Source organism: Trifolium pratense, linkage group LG4 (genome assembly GCF_020283565.1).
Source record: "Trifolium pratense cultivar HEN17-A07 linkage group LG4, ARS_RC_1.1, whole genome shotgun sequence".
NCBI lineage: Eukaryota > Viridiplantae > Streptophyta > Magnoliopsida > Fabales > Fabaceae > Trifolium > Trifolium pratense.
In genome coordinates, this window is record NC_060062.1 from 29,096,050 (window position 1) to 29,119,288 (window position 23,239).

General features: G+C 32.9%; 1 protein-coding gene across 1 annotated transcript; it reads left to right on the top strand.

The window, feature by feature from the left end:
* The first annotated feature begins 11,219 nt into the window (after positions 1–11,219).
* LOC123920065 (GBF-interacting protein 1-like) lies at positions 11,220–20,356 on the top strand. Its single transcript, XM_045972194.1, has 11 exons — positions 11,220–11,769; positions 14,184–14,227; positions 14,588–14,693; positions 15,102–15,228; positions 15,627–15,991; positions 16,100–16,282; positions 16,769–17,162; positions 17,626–17,923; positions 18,017–18,178; positions 18,525–19,010; positions 19,524–20,356. Exons 1-11 carry the CDS (start codon positions 11,607–11,609, stop codon positions 19,818–19,820), a joined length of 2,625 nt encoding a protein of 874 aa, XP_045828150.1. The 5' UTR covers positions 11,220–11,606; the 3' UTR covers positions 19,821–20,356.
* Positions 20,357–23,239: the final 2,883 nt, after the last annotated feature.

Genomic DNA, 23,239 nt, shown 5'->3' on the forward strand with positions numbered 1-23,239 from the left:
ACTTTTAATGATTGGGCCTTGTCTATTTTTTTGTTTTAGTAATTGGACCCATAAACACTTTGCTTTTTTTAATTTCTTCCTAAGCTTCTTGCGCGCTCCAAACACTTCCAATTAGTCTATTTTTAGTTTTTTTGAATCTATGTTGAAGTTTCTAACCACCAAACACTTCCAATTAGTCTATTTTTAGTTTTTTTTGTTGTAAATCATGTTTTTTTTTTGCGTGCAACTATAAAGATTAATCACTCGATATAATTGAGGTTTATCTTTTCAACAAATGATTTTTCATATACGTTGCCTAAAAATCAAATCATAAACCAAATAATTAAAAGACTCAAACATATATCATTCTTGTCAAACATCTACCATTCTTGAAATTATAACTAGCGTTGTAAATTTGCAAAATCTACAACTATAATTTATGCAAAATAATCAACGGTGACTCACGATAAGTTTGACCAGGGGTGTCTCCGGGTTTTAGGAGGCCATGTGCAAAATATAAAAGTGATCCCTTAATATAAAAAATTTAATTTTTTTTTTAAAAAAACTGTTGATTTAAATTACGTATAATATAAAAAAATCATTTTTATTCTTATAAACATATAAATTATCAATATTAAACCAATTGCATCAAATCAAATGGGATAAGAAATACAAAATAATTATCTTTGTTTAAATTTTATGGAAAGGTTAAAATGGACTAAAACTATATTTACGAGTATAGATAATTAATCTATTGATACTCATATGATATTATATGAACATTAACAATATATAACTATTAGTTTAGGGCCTAAAAATTAATCTATTAATAAATATATGATATTTTATAGGTATAAATAATATATAAGTAATATTATAGGACCTCAAAATTTTGAGCTGAGGCCCTCAAAATTTTGAGGCCCGATGCCGTCGCACACCTTGCACATATGTGCAAGCCGCCCCTGAGTTTGACCAACTCATTATGTATGTTAGCCCGTACCATGTACGGAACAATTTTCTTTTTTAATATTATTTATGTATTTTGTTTTAAATATTATTTGAGTAATTTAAAATAAATTAACTTAGTTTAAATTTCTTTGATGAAATTGGCATAGTTTTTATTCTGCATAGGTTTATAATATTTATGTAAGAATACATAATATTTATGCTCACATATTATAACTAAATAATTGAGAATGTTAAAATATTGATCCCCGTATGTATTAATATATGAGCATAAATATAGTATGTAGTATGAATTACAAATAATAAGTCTTGTATTAATATATGAGTAAAAATATAGGTCTTCGAATAAATTAAAATAAAATGCTCCGTATTACCGAAAAAAGAAAAAGACCTCGTACTGACATATGAATTGAAATATAGATTTTCTTATAAATTATTAAAAAGAATAAATCCCCGTATTAATATATAAGTATAATTATGGGACTCCATTGAAATATATCGGAGCAAAAGTATCAATTGTTAGTTGGTTCAGTGGTGATTGGCGCTGAACTTGGGTAGGGAGGATCACGGTTCGATCCCTCACAACTGCGATCAGGAGGGGGCAGAAATCATTTGATGTCAGAACTGACCCCCGAATCATATTAAACTGGTGGTGAAAACCAAAAAAAAATATTAGGGCAAAAGTGGATTTTTTTTTTATAAAAATGAGGGACTAAGCCCAAAACAAAAACACAAATAAAGAGAGATCACCCTTGGTGACTTAGTCCCAAGCATATCTGCAGAGACTAACTCAATAAGGAATGAAGGACACTGCTAATGTTGGAGCTTAAAATCAAGATTACAGCCAACATTAGCCAACGTATCGACACATTTATTTGCTTCTCTATATATCTGAGAGACTTCGGCCACCAAATCCCTATCCAACATCCTCCAAGTATGCTTCATTAACATGCCTTCTACTGCACTATGCAAACTCCTGTTCTCGATCATTTTACCAAGGCTATTGAATCAACATTAAGCTCCACCTTCTGAAACTCCAATCTCCAAGCATATTGAATTTCATCCAACACACACCCCAAGTCTCCGCCACTAAAGCATTGTTGCTGCCAACACACTTAGCAAACCCTCCCACCCATTAACCGTGACTGCCGCGAACAACCCCTCCACAGACTGCAACATGATTATTCTTGGAAGCACCATCAGTATTTACCTTCACAAAATTCTCTTTAGGAGGCACCCAACCAATCAAGGAAACTGAATTCACTCTCACCTCATCATTCACGTGATATTTCATAGCCTGGGCATAATTCCCAACTATCTTCAAAACATGCAGGATTGGTCTCGTCGGTCTCACGAAAGTGGATTCTAAACCATATATATATATTAGAGCAAAAGTTTTACAATTAAAAGAAAACATATATTAAGATAAATTTAAACATAGGGTAATAAATGACAAGATTCAAAAGCATAACAATATTAATATACCATGTAAAGCAAACCTGGGAGAAATATAAAATTGTTATGAATAAACTCAGTTTTTGAACAATATAAAGTAGTTCAACAATAATTTAAACGATCATATGAGTAAAAAAATCACATAAAAAAAACATGTTCTATAAACATTCACCTTAGCCAACAAAATTATTTGTCGTTCGGTGTGCCTTCACATCCACCGTGATATCATCCTATAAAAATTAATGAGAATCATAATTCACCACACAAATAATAATCATGGATACCTACTGTCGCGGCGCGAAAAATATCTTCGAGTGTAAACACTCGAAAATTAACAGAGTCGCCACCGAATTTTATTTATTCCAAAGAAGGGAAAGGAAAATATAGAGAAAACCTTGAGGGGTAGAAAAATGGATTCGGGATGCGAGGGGAAGGTATTAGCACTCCTCACATCCGTTGTACTCAACGGGAACCTTTTAGAGGGAAATGTTTGTTTGCTTTAATGTGTTTTTTGATGTTTGCTTGATTACTTGTTTCTTGCTTCATCGTTAGAGAAAGTTTGTTTTTTTATTATTATTTATGTGATTATGGATATGAGGAAAATGTTTGTTTTTTATTATTGTGCCCGACAAAATGTTGAATCCTGCTCCTACGTATTCCCAGGTGCAATGCGAAAATCAGGGTTTCGTAGTTCAGGGAGGTGTTTGGAGTGATTTGGGTGAAGTAATTTGAAAGTTTTTCTCTCTAACCCTAGCCCCCCCCCCCCCCCCCCCCCCCCCCTCTCTCAAGCTCCGAATGAGCTCTATTTATCTAAAAAAATTAGGGTTTGTGTCCACATCAAAAGGGAAAGGAAAGCAAACCCTTTATGAGGTTGGTGAAGGTTTGCCAATATGGGAAAAAGACAATGGTTTGAGTTTGAAAAGAAAGAGTAGTGAGGGAGGGAAGCAAGCTCGTGCTTGCTGTTGTTGTTTTATTCTTTATTTTTTATTTTCTTTTTTATAATAATAATAATAATAACAATAATAATAATAATAATAATAATAATAATAATAATAGAAAATAAGTAAAAAAACAAATAATAGGATGAAAAAATAATTTAAAAAAATGTAGGACAAAATTATGGTATGACACCTACAACGTATGATTGGTCATGTTGATAAAAAAACAAAAAGAAGGAATATAAGAAATAAAAACACACATATTTATATTACCAATTTTATCGCTTCTTAAAAAAAATATTACCAATTTTATCAAACTTTTCTTTCTTTGCGGGTCTGGTTATGGTGCATAAGCCAAACTTATGCACCATGCATAAGCTTGTTTCCTACACCCCAGCCCATTTGCTTTCTACACCCAAGTCCCCAACATAATTGTTTCGTCCACCCCAGCCCATTTCGTCATACACTCCCCCCCCCCCCAACATAATTTCTTTGTACACCCCAGCCCATTTCGTCATACACCCCCCAACATAATTGTTTCGTACACCCCATCTCATTTCGTCATACACCCCCCCCCCAACATAATTGCTTCGTACACCCTAGCCTATTTTGTCATACACCCCCAAGCTCATCTCCAAACTAATTGCAACTAACGGTTATCATTTGTAATTCACTTTTCTGTCCAAAACAAACCAACGCCAACAACACGAAATCATCATTCATCACCATCGCATAAATCATCATCATCACTGTCACCGAAATCATCATTTATCGCCATCACAGAGCTCATCACCATTGCCGGCCACACCACAACATCACGGGAATCATCATTCATCACCAAGTTCGAGATTAGTGATTGAAAAGAAAATGGTTTCTTAATAGTATATCAGTTCTTAATAATAATTTCATTGTTCTTTTACATACAAGACTATCAAAACAATTATTTTGGTTTCACATACAAGACTATCAAAATCATTAAACCACAATTATTTTGGTTTCAAAGTAATTTTGAAAAAGCTAGAGAAAGGCAGAAATTCGTTTTACAACGGAAGAAACAAAAGAGAGATGATAAGGCTTTACAAAAAAAAGTGGTCACTAATTGATTGATTCACATTTGTTAATTGTTTTTATGTTATAAGTATGCACTATAGTTTTTGAATAATAGTTTAAATGTTTATCACATTTGGTCTTTTGTTTTATTACAAAACCATTAGACAATTATTTTGGTTCCACATAGAAGACTATCAAAACCATTAAACCATACTTATGGTTTCAGTAATAATTATTATTTAAATCCATTTAACAATAATAATGATTTTGGTGTATAACATCTTGAAACCATTTAGCCAATAATATTAAGATTTCAAATATCTATTTTACCCTCGTAGTCAATATTAATGGTTTAACAATACTAATGATTATATAAAATCATTTAACGATACTAATGGTTTCGGTGTATAACATCTTGAAACCATTTAACGATACTAATGGTTTCAGTGTATAACATATTGAAACCACTTAACAATAGCAAGCTCAATGTACCAAAAAAATAAAAAACAATACCAAGCTCAATTTCCCCTAATTTATGACCCGGATTCGTAGAATGCACCGATTTCACATTCTTCCTAATAATCCCATGAACTTTCTGATTTTTCACAATCGAATGAACCTTTTCCTTTCCCACAAACTTGGATCCATTAAGCAAAGTTCCCATATCACTAGCAACAACAACTTCCTCCTTAGAACTATGTCCATCCATCACCAGAGTCCATCAAATTGAAAACCGTCACATCAGACTTCAACGCCTTACACGAAAACGCAACTGCAACATCAGCAAACACCGCGAGCACCGCCGATTGATACTCCAGAACAGCAGAAACACCGAGCACCGTCGAACACTCGTTGTTTATCAACAATGAGTGTTCGTCTTTGGTGACATCGAATTCCTCTTCGAATTGAGAACTCTTCCAATTTGAATTGAGTGATTCTGATATCCATAACAGAAACTGTTTGGATGAGTTACAGAGGAGGAGTTTATTGAGAAGAACGGTTGTTTTGCAATCGAGTCCCTTCGTTCAAAGATGAAAAACGAAAATCAAAGATGAAAAAAAAAAGGGTTCAGATTTGAAATCGTAAACCTAGAATTTGGGGAAATGGATGAAGAATTGCATAAACAAGTAGCAATGATTTTGGCGAGATGATTTCTGATGCTTAGACCTGAGAGAGTGTGAGCTGAGAGAGTGGGGGGGGGGGGGTGGGGGGGGGGGGGGGGGGGGGGGGGGGGGGGTTATTACACATGTTATTTGGATCTAATGGTGGACATTCACTTTTGCATCATGCATAAGTTTGTTACTTATGCACCATAACTTTTGCCAAAGGGGAATTATTATTAAACACGTAATTAGTCTTCCATTCGATAAACCATATATCAGAGCAAAAGTGGATTCTAAACCATATATATCAGAACAATATAAAGTCTTTCAACAATAGATTAAAAAATCATAAATAATTGAATAGAAAAATCAAAAATAAAAATAAAACAACATGATCTATAAATATTCACCTTAGCCAACAAAATTATTTGTCGTTGGATACCTCTGCATCCATCGTGATAGTCATCCTAACAAAATTAAAAAGAACAAATAAACATAAGCACAAAACCATAAAATTATAGAAAAATGGGAGAAACGGGTTTTTGAAGCACGATTATAAGGGATGAATTTAACAATTATGGTGTACACCGAGGCCGCACATTGAATGAGTTATGTATATATAATACATAACTTTGTATAAGCTTATATATATTAGATTAATTTGTATATATCCAACAATCAATCCAACAAATAAGTGAGATATGAAGTTTTTTTTTTGGATTACGAAGATTTTTTTTAAATTTTTTTTTTAGATCTTTTTTTAATCTTTTTTTAAGAAGATTTTTTTTTTAAATAATGGATTAGAGAAGATTCAATTGAATGTCAAGTAAGCAATCTCTCTAATTAAATCATACCTAAGCAATTTCTATGAGAGTGCACGAGAGAGCTCCGTGAAAATCTCGCTTTGTATATAATAGAGATACCAAACATTCAAACCGATAATAAAGGAATATGGTTCGAATTTTATTTAATACTAATACTAATATAATAGTACTATTTTTCTGTAGATAAATTGACAATTGTTGTCAGAAACACATACAACTAGAACATCCACCCGTGCGGTGCACGAGTCTAATTAGCTATAAGATATGTAATTATAAATTACGATATGATAATTGCAATAATATAAGGTATATGAAAATTTTTGAGTAACATTAATTAAACGATAGTTCAATAATAATTTTGGATAAATATTCATACAAAGGAAGATATATTATGGAAGATTTCCTTACAGACCACATTCGAAGTCTTAGTCGTATCTTCGTCGTCATCGTCGATGATCAATATTTTTAATCCTTCTCTAGAAGTAACTCTTGAAATCGTAACATACTGACCATGTGAAAACACTGGCGAAGGAAGATATATCTCAATATGCTTTAAAAATTGTCACTGACTCTTATTAATAGTCATCGCAAAAGAAATCATTAAAGGAAATTGTCTCAGTTGAAATTTAAAAAGAATTCTTACGTCAGATGGTGTCAGAAAAAATCTAGGTATGAAAACCTGATCACCAATATTACTTCATGAAATAATTTTTCTTTCAAGAGCACGTTTTCTCAATCTTGTAATAATAAGTCTTGTTCCATTGCATAATCCAAATTTTTAATTCAAATTCCTTAATAGCATAACAGGAACTCCGACTTTAAGTCTCAACTTGTGGTCTGGGAGTCCCGACGTAGAAATCGTATTAAAAAATTCGGGAGTATGAACATATCCACTATTTAACCATCTACATTATGTGTGAGTGGAATATCATAACTCAAATATGTTTTTTCTTCACCAGGAATTAAGTCCAACATATAATTATTTATTGTGTCGACTATTGAATTTGTAGGAGCTAATATAGCTCTATTTTGAAAACACGTTATATCGTTCATGTGTAAAAGTTGGGGATATGTGCTTTCAACGATAGAAGCAAGAGGATCGTCTAAATTTGGAATCAATAAATCTGATGGAATGTCAAGTTCTAAATCATCGTCGTTGTCATCTTCAATTTCTCCATCGCCAACACCCAAAACTCATTCAGAAAATAATCTTCTTCGATCCAGAAAGGTTAGGATACATTGTTAGCAAAAGAAACAAATGTGAATCAGTGATTTTTTTCGTAATTAATAATATAGTCACGTTGATATATATCTGGAGTCAACTACTATTTGCATAAATATCACCTTGATATATATATATATATATATTTGTAGTAATACGATCAACCATACTCTTCTACATGAACAAACTTTTAAGTTCAGAAAGACATAAAAAAATTATATTGAATTAGTTAAAAAAAAGTAACTTTTAAGTCAAATGATTTTTTTCTTTCCTTAAAAAAAAACACTAAGAAAATGGTTAACATGTTTAGTTAATTAGTAAAAAATATTGAATTAGGATAAAGAAGTGTAAACTTTTTCGAAAAATAAAACACTAAGAAAATGTATGATTTGATGATTTACTAGATTTCTAATTATCGGTTTTTAATTGTTTAAACTGTGCAATGTAATTTGATGGTGTTTAATTGTTGTATGAAATACTTCCTATGAAAATCAATGGTTCTTATCAATTATTGCACATAATTTTAATCACAATTGGTATATTTGTCATAGTTGTTGAAAATATTGCCTTGTATTGAAGGAGTGTGGGTTCGAATTCTAGTCAAGACAAAATTGTATTATCTTTTAATAAAAATTGCTGGATAAAAGTGGAGGGAAAACAAATTAGGTCTATGGTTTGCTTGTGTATACAAACTTACTAGAACATCGACTCGTGCGGTGCACGAGTCTGATTAGCTGTAAGATATATAATGATTAAATAAGATATGATAATTCCAATAATGTAAGGTATATGAAAAAAGTTGAGTAACATTAAACGATAATTCAACAATAATTTTGGATAAATATTCATACAAAGAAAATTATGTTATATTACAGAAGACTTTCTTATAGACCACATTCGAAGTCTTAATCGTATCTTCACCGTCGTTATCGATGATCAATATTTTTAATCCTTTTTTAGAAGTAACTCTTGAAATTGCAACATACAACTGACCATGTGAAAACACTGGCGATAGAAGATATATCTCAACATGCTTTAAAGATTGTCCCTGACTCTTATTAATAGTCATCGCAAAAGAAATCATTATAGGAAATTGTCTCCGTTGAAATTTAAAAAGAATTCTCACGTCAGATGGCGTAAGAGAAAATCTAGGTATGAAAACCTGATCACCAATATTACTTCCTGAAATAACTTTTCCTTCAAGAGCACGTTTTCCCAATCTCGTAATAATAAGTCTTGTTTCATTGCATAATCCTAATTTTTGATTCAAATTCCTTAACAGCATAACTTGAACTCAAACTTTAAGTCTCAACTTGTGATTTGGAATTCTCGACGTAGAAATCGTGTTCAAAAATTCGGGAGTATGAACATCATCTACTGTTTGACCGTCTACATTTTCTTCACCATAAATTAAATCCAACATATAATCATTTATTGTGTCGACTATTGAATTTTTAGGAGCTAGTATAGCTCTATTTTGGAAATATGTTATATCGTTCATGTTTTGTAAAAGTTGGGGATAGGTGCTTTCAACGATAGAAGCAAGAGGATCACCTGAATTTGGAATCAATAAATCTGATGGAATGTCAAGTTCTAAATCATCATCGTTGTCATCTCCAATTTCTCCATCGCCAACACCCAAAACTCATTCAGAAAACAATCTTCTTTGTTCAACGTCTGCACTCGAAGCACCAACGAGAAGCCTCATGTTTTTACTCAATGTTAAAACTTCACAAAAATTCCAAAGAACCGAAGAATTAATAGTAGCATGAACAACTTTTGGGCTTGTACCTTTGGGTATTACTGGTAGAATTTGTCTAAAATCTTCATAAAAAACAACAACTTTTCCACCGAAGGGAATGTGTTTATTTTTTTCATCAACAGAATTTTGAGAATATCTTTTAAAGTTCGATCAACAGCTTCGAAACAGTGTTTGTGCATTGGTGCTTCATCCCATATAATGAGTTTTGTTTTTTGTATTAATAGTGCCAAAGGGCTTTTAGGAACTATGGTACATGTTGAAAACTCGTCAACATTTAGAGGAATACAAAACCTTGAATGTGTTGTTCTACCGCCAGGTATAAGCAATGCAACGATCCCACTCGAGGCAACTGTTAAAACTATCTCACCTTTTGAGCGTAATGCGGCTGACATGACCCTCCAGATAAATGTCTTCCCTGTACCGCCATAACCATAAAGAAAAAACACACAAGGTTTGTTTTCGTTAACTCTTGTCATGATTCTGTCATATACTTTACGTTGCTCTGAAGTCATAGTTGACATCAATCTAACATGTTCCTCAACTAATGATTGTCTATTATAATTCAATTCGTCGTGTATTAAACTATTTTGTATACTAGGAACTAATGATGTGTCTGCTCTAGGCATTGGAGGATAATCTTTTAAACTTCCCACAACTACGTAATATCATCTCAATATCTGCTAGTGCATATTGTATCAATTGATCATCGGTTAATATTAAATCTGCAATGTTAAAATCAAAATAATGAATGTGATTAGTGACATGACTATGGTTGTGTTTGGTTGTATTGCAAAAAAAAATAATTGATTTAGCAGAATTGAGTTTGATAGATTTGATTTTGGTTAAAAGTGAGTTAAACAGAATTGATTTATGTTTGGATACATTAAAATAAAAATAAAGGGTATTTATAAAAAATATCAATTCTTTTTCCATTTTTTCTTTTTGACAAAATTATTTTTTCAATTTTAAAAAACTACAATTTAATAAACTACATAATAAATAATTTAAAAACTGATATAAGCAAGATTACATGAGTAAAAAAATAAACAACTAATAAGTATGGTTTTATAGAAATAAGTGAAAATATTTTATACCTGTAGCACCAAACAAGCTTCTCTGTTTGTGCAAAATGTCATCAATCAAAAGGTGTGAAGTAGTTGTCCAAACTATTTCTGACCTGGTCAGCTGATCTGACACCAATAATGTTGCAAACATTGATCAAGAAAGACATAAAAATATTTCGTGATAAATAATATAGTCAACAATAATTTTGATATGATATACTTTTAAAATTGATAGTGCTTATCAATTATTGCACATAATTTTAATCACAATTGGTATACTTGTCATAGTGGTTGGAAATATTGTCTTGCACTGAAAGGTTGCGGGTTCGAATTCTAATTAAGACAAAATTGTATTATTTTTTAATAAAAATTGCAAGATAAAATGGAGGAAAAACAGAGAAAACAAATTAGGGTTTAGAATTTGCTTGTGTATACAAGCTTATAATATAAAAGATTGTAAAATAACAAATTCAATGAATCTACAAAATAAACTTTTTACTTATAATTAAAACCGAAGGAAATAAAAATGTCAAGCCTAACAACACGTCACAATCGAGCTAAGCCTCTCAAACTAATACATTTTTTTTGGTCAAGTTGAGAATCACATGAGTTTGAATTCCTACCTATGAATATATAATTACAATGTTCTATTGACTATTATGATCATTGAGTACAATAATTATTTTTGGGTCAATTAGCTTAATAACTAGAATTTCATTCTTAAAATGAACAAGTGAAGTATCTAGAGTTCAAATACCTACTTCTACATATAAAATACGATATCATAGTGTTTTTTTTTTGTACATAGTACATTAGAATTTAGAAATATTTTAACTATTTAAAAAAAATAAAACTCAAAAGGAGGAAAATAAAAGAAAAAAGAGAGAACCAATACACAAAAAAAAACACAACAAACAAAGACACACAACACACACCACTTTGGTTTTGGCTTTGCTCTTTCTCTCTTCTCTCTCTCTCTCTTCCCCATTTTCTACTTGTTGAGAATTGAGATTGAGATAGAATAGATCAATTCAAAATCCATTGAAAAAATACATCATTTTTTTCCTACAAATTTTCATTCAACTCTTATTTTTCATTAACCCCTTTTTTCCAATTTTCACCAATCAATTAATCAATCAATCAATTAATCACTGACCCTTTACTCGTTTTCCCAAATCCTCAATTTTTCTTCATTGCCCACTTAATTTTTCTCCCAAAGTTTGCGTCTTTTTGTGTTTCAAAGATGAGTGGAACTGGGTTTAGGGCTTCAATTCCAAACAGTGTCAAAAAGACGATCCAGAACATCAAAGAGATCGCAGGTAATCATAGTGATGAAGATATCTATGCAATGCTTAAGGAATGTTCTATGGATCCCAATGAGACTGCTCAGAAACTCCTTCTTCAGGGTATAATCACTTCTATCTCTCTGTTTTTGCTATTTCACTTAATCTTGATTTGATCTTGATTTTAATACTTGTTTCTTTTTGATCCATGTGTTTTTCTCATTTAGGTTTTCTTTGCTTTGTATTCTATTCTATTGTATTGAATTTGATTTTAATGCTTTGTATTCTTTGCAGTGATTGTGTTTGTTATAATGACTATGTGTTCACTGTTGATACACTTTTGTTAGGCTAAGATGGAAATTGTTTTTAATACCCTTTTTGCTTTCTAAGAGCCTTTCTGTGGGTTGGTTTAATTAAAGATTAGTTTTTTTTAATGCAATTATGAATTTATGAGAGTGTTTTTAGTCTACTTTCATATACCGGTTAAGAATTTTGTTTTAGTCATGGATTTTGCTCATTGTGTTGGTTCATTGTTTCAGTAGTTAGTTAATAGTGTGTAGTAGATAGGGGTGTAACCGTGTATCAGGTGTAACAGGTCGGTTTGGTTTTCAGGAGAAGAAAATTTAAACCAATAAAAAATGGACGGTTCGGTCTTTTGCTTTCTATGAGCCTTTCTGTGGTTTGGTTTAATTAAAGATTAGTTTTTTGAATGAAATTAAGAATGTATATGAGAGTGTTTAGTCTACTTTCATATACCGGTTAATAATTTGTTTTAGTTATGGATTTTGTTCATTGTGTTGGTTCACTGTTTCGGCACTAAGTTCATAGTGTGCAGTAGATAGGGGTGTAATTGTGTAACGGGTCGGTTTGGTTTCGGGGAGAATAAAATTCAAACCTATAAAAAATGGACGGTTCGGTCGTTGCAATCTTTTAACCAAACAAAACGGAACCAATCTGATGAAGAGCAGAGTGGTTCAGTTCATTCAGGTCAGTTGTTTTCTGAAATAAAAAAAATGGTTTTAAAAATCTAAAATATTTAATGGTGCCAACTGTGAACACAATGCCGTAGAGAATGGCGGTGGCGACGAGAAGAGAGGATGGAGGTGGCTGCAAATCCAGAGGGAATGCTCAATGCAAATAGATATGGCATTGTGCCCAAGGACACACAGTGGTGTATACGACGGCGTTTGTAGGCAACCGTGGTGGAGTCTGACAGTACCTACACTTTGTATGGATTGGAAGTGAAACCCTAGATTTGAAATTCAAGAATATGTTATATGTTGCTCTGCATTCTTTCAAACTTCAAAATAGCAACTAAGTGATAACACTATATTGTAAGTAAAATTAAAAATGATAAACAGATATTATTTTGTTTGAGTATCGGGTGATCAATGTTGAATGTCTTGAACCTGGTACCCAAACCAGTAGAGGTTGGGTTGGTTTAAAAAGGGATTGATATAATAGAGTAATAGTACATGAGTTACTTTAAAAAAGTGATCAAGGATAACTGATTTATCATAAGAATAGCAGTTCAAACTAAAATCATATTTAACACATGACTGACAATAACCCATGAGGCACAAATAGGAAGAGAGATAGATCTTTCGAAAAAGAAGGAAAACGAGTGCAGAGGCAACTGCATTACAAAGCTGCACATAACCTTACCTTATAGGATGAAGGAGAAAGAGTTGCATGAATAACAGAACCTAGTTGGGTGCGCGGTGCGCCGGTGCAGTACTGATTGAAAGGTTGAAGCTTAGACCTAGGACAAAGGAGGGTCAAGTTGGTTCAAAATAAATTTAATGAGAAACCCTAAATTTGAATGAAGATGCTATGCTCAGTACTTGCAAAAGTAGTTATTTATTGATCTCTAAATTAGTTTTTATGTGTGTGTTTTATTCCTTAGTTTGGTGTAGTCTATTTGTGAAGTTATGTTACAGTGACTGTGAGGGTAAAATTGGAATATGGCGCCTTGTAGAAAAATTGCTATGGTCCTTATTGAATCAGACTACAGCCCTCAACTGTGGTGTTAGTGCTACACACGACAACAATGAAGTTCTCTGCAACAAATATTTTGAAGTCGTCAAGGGCCTTGCTGCTACTCTATTGCACGTAGTTGTATACTTGAGATTTTCTGATGATGTAAAAAGCATTTCAATATCTTGCTACTTTTTCTCTTCCTCCTAAGCTTTTGTTCCAAACTATTCGTTGTCAGTTTAACTTTTTTATGCATTGGTTAACGCATTGGTTAACTTCTACGCATTGGTTAGTTGTCATTATTTTTGCTCATAAGGATCCGTTATATTGCTATTTGTAAGGACATTTTAAAGCTGCTTGGCATTGTATAGCCGTTTTCTGGATTGTTGATTTAATATCGCATTCTTCTTTTTTTTTTGAAGCCTGTCATTCATGAATGATTTCTATAGGCTCATCGGTTCTGAACTTCTAATTTCTGCTCAAAATGAATTTGTGCTCTGTTCTTTATTTTTAACGTTCTTGCCACATTTATGTCTAAACATATATTACTTGTTTTACAGATACATTTCATGAGGTCAAAAGAAAGAGGGACAAAAGAAAGGAGGTAAGATATTTATTGTAAGTGATGAACTTTAGTAATGTAATATTAATCGGTTCTCTTGGTTGATTTTCCATTTTCTTTTGTTCTTTTTGTTGACTAGGTTTAGTATTTGACAATAGACAGAGTATGCTGGAATTTTGTGTCTAATCATATAGCACACATGGATATTTGTGTGTGTGTGTGTGTGTTTGTGTATATATATAAGGGTGCTTTTTAGGAGTTCTAAGAAGTCGTGCTACTTATTTGGTTATGTGACATGGCTGTTTATATCAACTTATGCACTACTTATTTTCAGAATTTGTGCTAATCTCTCAACATAGTTTGCTAATTCTGTTCTTGTTTCATTTGTTGATGATTTTGCAGAATCTGAACATCAGAGAACAGGTGGAACCACGTGGGAGGCCTGGCACCCACGGGCGAGGGCCTAGAGGTGGTCGGGGAAATTTTTCATCTCATAATATATCTCATGGTGAATAACTACTATGAACTATCAACATATTTGACTGTAAATATATTTTTCTATCTATCTATTTATGTATTGTCCCCCTGTTGGATAAGCCCCTTCTTTTGTTAGCTAAATTTGTTATTTGCTCTGACTACTTTAGACTGTTTATCGAGCAATTATAGTATTATTATTTGACCGTTTTCTGCCATTTTTTGTTTTCAAACCAATGGTCTTGCAGCATATGCTAGAAGTTGTTACCTGGCTTTTTACATGTAAACCTTGTAGCTTAGGTGAAATATAACATCTATAGCTGCATTCTAGTGTGGATTATTACTCAAACTTTTTTCTGACAAAGATTATTACTCAAACTTAGATATTATGTTGGCTAGTCAAAGCACCCAAATTAATAATATATTATGGACCTTTTTGCAGATGCCAGTGCAAGAAAGACTTCTGTTACAGGCAAAGATAGTGGACCTCATCAAGCTTCTGAGAAAAATGCGCCACATTTATCAGCTTCTCAAGAGATAATATCTAAAGGGAATAGTTCTGGAGCAAGGTGACTACTATATTATGTAATTTGTCTTGTTTTACTAAGACCTGTTTGGATAAACAACTTAATTAAGAGCTTATAGAATAAACACTTGTCATGTAAGTGCTTATGTATAAGCTATTTCTATAACAAAAGATAAAATGAAGTCCAACTATTTTCATTGAAGCTATAATTTGTTTTCATAAGCTATCCTAGAGAGCTTATGTAAATAAGTTGAGAACAACTTATAGATATGTCATAAGTTGTTTCCATAAGCTCTCCCAAACAGTCTCCCAAGTGTTTATGCTAATAGATAAACTCAAATATGTCAATCCAAACACGCCCTAAGTGTCATTGTTATCTACTATATTTTATGTTACTGCAATGTGAATTTATGTCCTTTTATGTTACACGTGCCTTTTCAGCTCTGTGCCTATTATTACCAATGGTCCTACAAATGTGGCTTCTGGAACTATTAGTGGTGTGAGTCCTTCCCCTTCATCTGCTGGAAATGGAGACACAATGGTTCAATCGTCTGGCAATAATAATATTAATAGTAATGTGGATAGTGCTTCACCTTCCGTTAAATCAAATGAAGTTGCAACAGTTGCTTCTGGAACTGGACCGGCATCATCATCTGTTCATTTCTCTTCTTCTGATCCAGTATTGGTTCCATCTGATAATTCATGGTTTCCTGGTGCTGTTGGTGCAATTAGACGCGAAGTTGGAAGTCAACACTCTCTTGGGGAATTAAATGTCGTTAACTCAGCCAAGAACAACATAACTGCTGGTTAGAATATTTTGACATTATCTTGCATTCATAATTTATTGTGTTTTAACTTTTAAAGTTTTACAGTGTAATTAACGAACAAATTTCCCCTCAATAACTGTATGGCAGCTCCTGAGACTGGTATCTCTTCTGTTCCCGGAAAAATTCAAGGTAAATCGCAGGGAGTGGCAAAGAATCACAGCAATGAGATGCCAGCTCCATCATCACCGGTAACTCATGGTAGCCCTTCAGTTAGTCGCCCTTCCTCTAATTACAATAACCGGTCGCAACAACTAACTGGTCCTCAGAAAGGTAATTTTCCGCTATTCCACAAGTACAATTTTGTCTTCTACATCGCCCTTGTCACCTGGTGTTGCTTATTTGCTTGTACTTACTACATTTTCATGGCACGGATATGGATGTATCAGGCACATGAGTATGTTTTATGTGTCTATTTTCATTCTTCTGTTGCTGTTTATGTCCCTCCCCTCATCTTTTTGTCAAACTTGTGTGCATACGAGCAGGTTCTTTATGAGTATTTTGTGAAGAATGAAGACATGAACTTATATACAGAAGGATTAATCCTTGAACAGCTTGCTTATTTAGCCAAATAATTAATGTGTTTGTTAGAACTTAGAATATTAAAATTCTTTTAGAATCTTAGAATTTATTATTCTTTTAGAATAATAAATTACTGATTATTAGGCTAGATACTTTTTTTTTGTTAGTTGAGATTACTCTCTGGTTGATTGTAGATTGATTTGCACAAGATTTATAATTAGTTTCTGTTTTCAACAGCTGGTTCTAATAAGGAATGGAAACCAAAGCCAACAAATACATTAAATCAGAATTCTGGACCTGCTACTGCATCTGAGGCTCCTCCTGTTTCAGCTGAAGTAACTAGGCAGTTAGAGTCTGCGTCTAGTGCCCTTGACTCTGAAGAAGCTGCTTCGAAGTTGCAGAGGAAGCTGGAGGATTTTCATCTTCCACAGCGTCAACATGTTATTCTTCCAAATCATATCATGGTACCTGAATCTGAAAAGAACAAGTTTTGCTTTGGAAGTTTGGGAATCAATTTTGGAGTTAATACTACAACAAGCTATGTTAGTGGCCCAGATAGTGAAAAGAGTTCCGCACCACTTTCTGAAACATCTCAGGAGATTGAAGAAACTGCGGAGGAGCAGAACTCAAGGTTTGTAATGTTCATCAACTTATATGCTTGGAGAATCTAGTTTGTGTAAAGGGTTGTTACAATTATTTTAGAAACAATCACTTTTTTTAAAAAAAATGTTGTATTCACTTTTAGGAATTTTCATCCATTCAGTACAACTTTAAAAAAAAAAAAATGAGAATCTGAAAAATAAATCTAAAAACTGCTTAAAATGAAAAGTTTTGAGTTGTTAACAAACACAAAATAGTTTATGTTTTTCTTAAAATCTCTAAAAAGTAATATCTAAGTTATTTAATGCCAAATCCAAAATCACATTTTTAATAGTAATACGTGTCTTATATTTCGTATTCTCATTTCATACTACATACATGGTACATCTGTTGTGTCCTCTCTGCCATTGTTTTCTGAAAACCATTTTAACTTAATTCCTTGTGGTTTTCCTTTTTCACCTTCTGATGATGAATCATGTCTTTCAACTCCACAGTCAAAATGGTGCGGTTACGTCTGAGGTGGAAGATTATCCTGACCATCCGCAATCACCAAATAACGTACCTGTGAATTTAGAATCCAGCGAGGTCGATGGGTCGTCTAGTGCTATTCAGGAGTATAACGAGTCCAAGCAAGATACTGCTTTACCGCATGAAGGTCATCAGTACTCAGGGGTGCATATTTCTCCAAACTACAGTTTTGGTTTCGTGCCTCCAATGTTGGGTACTCAGCTCCCACCATTTGACAATTCTGAGTCTCAGACGCGTGATATTTCTCGGCTTCCAAGCTTTATTGTGAGTACTGCAACTTATATGGTTTTTGTTCGTTGTTTAGTTTATGCATTTTTGTTGCTTAAAAAGTTAAGTATGTTTCTTATCTTACTATAGATGCATCCTCAATTGGATCCAGCTAGTTATTATGCCCAGTTTTACCGACCAGGTGCTGATAATGATGGTCGTCTTTCTCCGTTTGCTTCTGCTGCGGCAACTACCAAGTACAATGGCAATGTTGCGGTGCTGCCCACGCCAAATTCTCAATCTCCTCAAGAGGTTTGCATCAATACCATATCATTTCGTTGAATTTAGAAGTCAGAACCTTTTGTAAATTGTAAGCCGTATAGAGGTGTAATTGTGTATATAAATGAACTATTAACAAGCCCTTAATCTTGAGCTTGTATGGCTTGAGCTTGACTCAAATAATCGAGCTTAATCACGAGTTTGGGTTTGTTTATTTAATTTAACAAGCTTGATCATCCATTTAACAAGTCGAGCCTGAGTAGTTCATGAATAGCTGCACTCATTTACATGCATTGTTAGATGAGTTCCAACTTTATGTAATTTATACCATTTGGTTGATGCACAGATAAAATTTATGCCATTATATATTTATTTGCAGGGAGGTATCTTGTCCACAGCAGGTCAAACACCACTTGTGACTCAAGCTGCAGGACTGATGCAAAGCTCAATAGGTGTTACCCAGCAGCCTGTCCCTGTCTTTCGGCCTAGTGGGGTTCATTTATCTCATTACCCTCCAAACTACATTCCTTATGGTCACTATTTTTCACCATTTTACGTCCCACCTCCAATCCACCAATTTTTGGGTAATGGAGTATTTCCTCAACAACCTCAAGCTAGCACTGTATATCCACCTCCCCAAGCTGTGGCCGCCCCGGGAATGAAATATCCTCTTCCACAATTCAAATCTGGAACAAATGCAGCAAACTCTACTCACCTTGTAATGCCAAACGCTTTTGGACTATATGGCTCCTCTCCAGCTGGTTACAATCATAATTCTGTTGCAACTGCAGGGAATTCGACCGCTAACGAGGATCTCAATTCCTCCCAATTCAAGGAAACTAATGTATACATCAGCGGACCGCAGGTGTGTAACATTTTTCCCTTTGACTCCATTGTCTTCAGTTTGTTAATTTGGTTAAGAATTTTATTGACGTTGTATTTGAATGGTCAAAGATTAACCACATTCACGTGTTGGAGTTCAGTTAAAACTCGGAATAAACAGTTTAATTAAGCGTTTATGCATGTTATTTCTACAAGACTATAACAAAAAATAAAGTCAAACTGTTTTCATAAGCTATCTTGGAGAGCTTATGGAAATAAGCTGAAAACAACTTATGGACATGTCATAAGTTGTTTGCATAAGCTTTTTCAAACAGTCCCACAATTGTTTGTTATGTCAGTATATAAGCTTAAACAATCCAATCCAACCCAACAGGCCCTAAGTTTAGCAGATTTAACTTATGCTCCCTCAAGACAATTATGAAAAAGCACATGTGAATGATGCGATAGCTTTTTCTGCTTTACTTGATTGTTTATATATTTTCGGATCCAGAAAAATTGCGTTTAATGATAATTATGTCATTTATTTCCACTGCAGAGCGAAGGTTCAGCAATGTGGGTGGCTGCACCTGGCCGAGACATTACTAATTTGCCCACTAGTTCATTCTACAACCTTCCACCTCAAGGTCAGCATGTGACTTTCGCTCCAACTCAGGCTGGTCACGGCACTTTTGCAAGCATCTATCACCCTGCACAAGCAGTGACAGCTGCAGCAGTCCATCCACTGTTGCAGCAATCTCAGACAATGGCAGGAGCAGTTGATATGGTAGGACCAGGTGGACATGTTTATCAGACCCCTCAAAATGCACAAATCAATTGGCCAAGCAATTACTAAGCTTCTCTTATATTAGATGATTGAGTCTTATTTTTTGGGAAATTCAAAAATATAGTTGGATTTCCATGATGAAAGATGTGGCGATTGGCTACGTTTTGAGTGTAAAAAGCTGGAAAATTTGCCATTATAATCTTCTGATTGGTTGGATTGAGGATATGAAAGGTAGGACACATGTAACGGATATTGACGAATGACGATTAAAGTTAGACAAGGTAGAAACATATGCAGGCATTTTCTAGTTTTTTTACTCCTGCTATTTTGTGTTTTTTAGCATTAATACCTTTTCATAGCTTTATTGAGGTCATTGAATTCTATTAAGAGTATTGTTGAGTGATGAGAAATGTCCATTCTTTGTTTAGTTTTGAGTTTCTTATAGGGGTTGGAAGGTTTCTTTAGGTTGGTAGGTAAAGCTTTTCTATTGTTCCTTGTCTTCTTACATGTAAAGTGAATTTTGATAGCAAGAGAATTATTTGCTTAAGCTGTTGTTTTGCTATGGGTAAACAAGTAAAATGTCTTTCTAATTGCATTCAGCTAAATAAATGATGCATCCATCCATATTACTTGTTATGGTTTACAGGTCAGGACTTAGGAACACTTGACCGATCGATTCTAATTGTCGATCCCTGGAACTTATTTTTTGTTTCTTGGCTTTTTTATTCCAAATCTCATTATTTTTCTTCCTGCTAGTGTATGAGAATGTGTGATGGTGTAACTTGTTTGCATTAATGCACTTTTTTTTTTTACTTAGTCATAACCAAAGTTTTAAATGATGTCCACGATGACATTCGCAATCAGCCAGTCGCATAATAATCTTTGATATTGCATAAAATTACGATTAAATTTGGCCGATACATTCTCAATTGCAGCCATGTTGTAGTTTTGGGAACATATCACGGCCTAGATGGTAGTCGGCCACCAATACACATAACTCTAAACATCCATGGAGCTTCTACTATACATTATTACCACCACCAACCCATATATATATATAATATATACTCAACAAAGCCTCATGTCGAAAGGTTAAGTAAGGGACATGACATTTAGATTTCACTATTTTAGTAAGGTGATGAAGAATGACACATGCATTCAAAGTCCCATATATCTAAATGAGCTAAGATTATGTAGAAAAATGATGCAGTGAAGTTCTATTGATACTTCAAAGTAGTCTTAACGGTGTATAGCCTATAGCAGCATGTGTTGTGTGTACTAAGAGCTTAAACCTACGGCAGTACCAATGTTTGTTGAGACATTATTAGTTAAACCAAATTACACTGTTAGTAGCTTTTATTGCTCCATTTAAAAAAAAAGGTAAATGCCAGAGGATTCTGTCTGTACTCTGTACATTGTTGCTTTAGAATAGGGATTATTTGTGTTGTGTGTGTATCGTATGGGCCTTCATCAATTGCTTCCTACCCAAAACACTATTATTGTCCATACATACAGCTAAGCTACCAACTCCTGAACTCCTGTATCCTATAATAACAACAAAAATAATAAATAATATATTTATTCTTCTCCTAAACCCCGGCGTCATAGGTCTGAACATCCGTCGGTTTCAGGCCAAAAATCACTAAGTGTATGTTTGGTTTCAATTCTGGAGCATCCAGAATTGATTCTGGACGTGTAGAATTGATTCTGACTTGTTTGGTTTCTCAAAAGTAGAATTGATTCTGCCTCCAGAATTGATTCTACTTGAAGCTAGAAATCGTAGCTTCTGATTTTAGAATTGATTTTTACACTCAAATTTTTTGTTCAACTCACTTTTTCATGAATATATCCAAACATAAACCACTTCAGCTTAAAATCAATTTTGGCCAGAATCAATTTTACAGAATCAATTCTGCCAAAATCAATTCTCTCCGCCGCAGAACCAAACACACGCTAAATCGATAAAAACCGTAACCACTTAATTTGGGTTCAATTCTGACCATCTTTATTTAAGTAAATAGACTTATTCTCATCTCACCTAATAATAGATCTTGATAATTGATAATGTTTTTTTCGTTAGATAATGGTTATGTGAAGAAGAAAATCTTGATAATTGATAATGTGTTTATAACGGTCAAGATATTTATAAGATATTTACATTATTTCCTAAAATAAAACTAATGAAAGAGAATCCATTTTCATTTATGTGAGTAAAATATATATAAAATATCAAGATATTTATAAGATATTTACATTATTTCCTAAAATAAACTTAATGAAGAGAATTCATTTTCATTTATGTGAGTAAAATATATATAAAATAAAATTAAAAATATTATGCGTTTATCTATTAAAAAAAAGAGTTTTTCTATTATGTGCAAGTTGCACATATTAAGAAGTTCAAAAATAGTAAGTTTGTATTAGAACTTGTGCATTTTATATTAATTGTATAACTTTTTAATAAATAATTATTATTTTTCAATAAAAAAAATTACTACTATTGATTGTTTTAACATGTGCAATATTGTAAATGTTAGACAAACACTTAAAAAAATATTAGTAAAATATTATGCATTCATCTACTAAAAATAATATATAAAATAAAAAATAGTGTGATCTCTTCCATCTTAATTAAATATAGTTTACACAAATAGTTAGATCTTGTATAAGCACATAATCCTGCATTCTAATTGTCCTGAAAAATATCAGCTAAATGATTTCAGATTTCCATAGTGGTGGAGTTTGATTCCAGGATGGTGGTCAGTAGTAGGTCAGTGGAGATTGTGGAATATGTCCATGTTGATATTTTCCATCATTAGATCATATATCACATCCTTTAAAATATATTACTCTAAAGAATTTAAAACATATGCACAGTGTAAAACAGTTTGACACGGACCTCCGGTAAAAGTCCACTAATTTACGACGTTACTTTACTCATATATGATTATTTCAAAACTAATTATGTAACATGAAATAATTGTGGTTTCTTATTGAAAATATCCGCGTAAAACTATTTTACTCCGATGATGATGTATGTATTTTTTTTAACAAAATGATGATGTAAGTATTAAACTTCTAACTTCTATAAAAAAAAAAATTCTAATAAGCTAAAAACTCTATTTGGTAACATTTTTTAAAAATGAGCTTATAACTTATTTTTTAAACGCTATTTCAAGTAGCTTATGAACTCATAGCTTATCATATTTTCTTTCAATTTTATTCCTATCATCTTACTTGAAAAAAATTAAATATTAATTAAACATATTTTTTTATATCATTTCATACTTATAAGCTAGTTCGACCGCTAATTTTACCAAATACTGCACTACAAATTCAATCAGCTAAATTATTCGCTATAAGTTAAAAGCTATAACTTATAAGCTAACGGCTATAAGCTCATTCGTTATAAGCTAGCTTATCAACTATTCGTTATTTTTTTACCAAACACAGCAAAAGAAAAACTAAACTTGCAGATAATCTTGTCC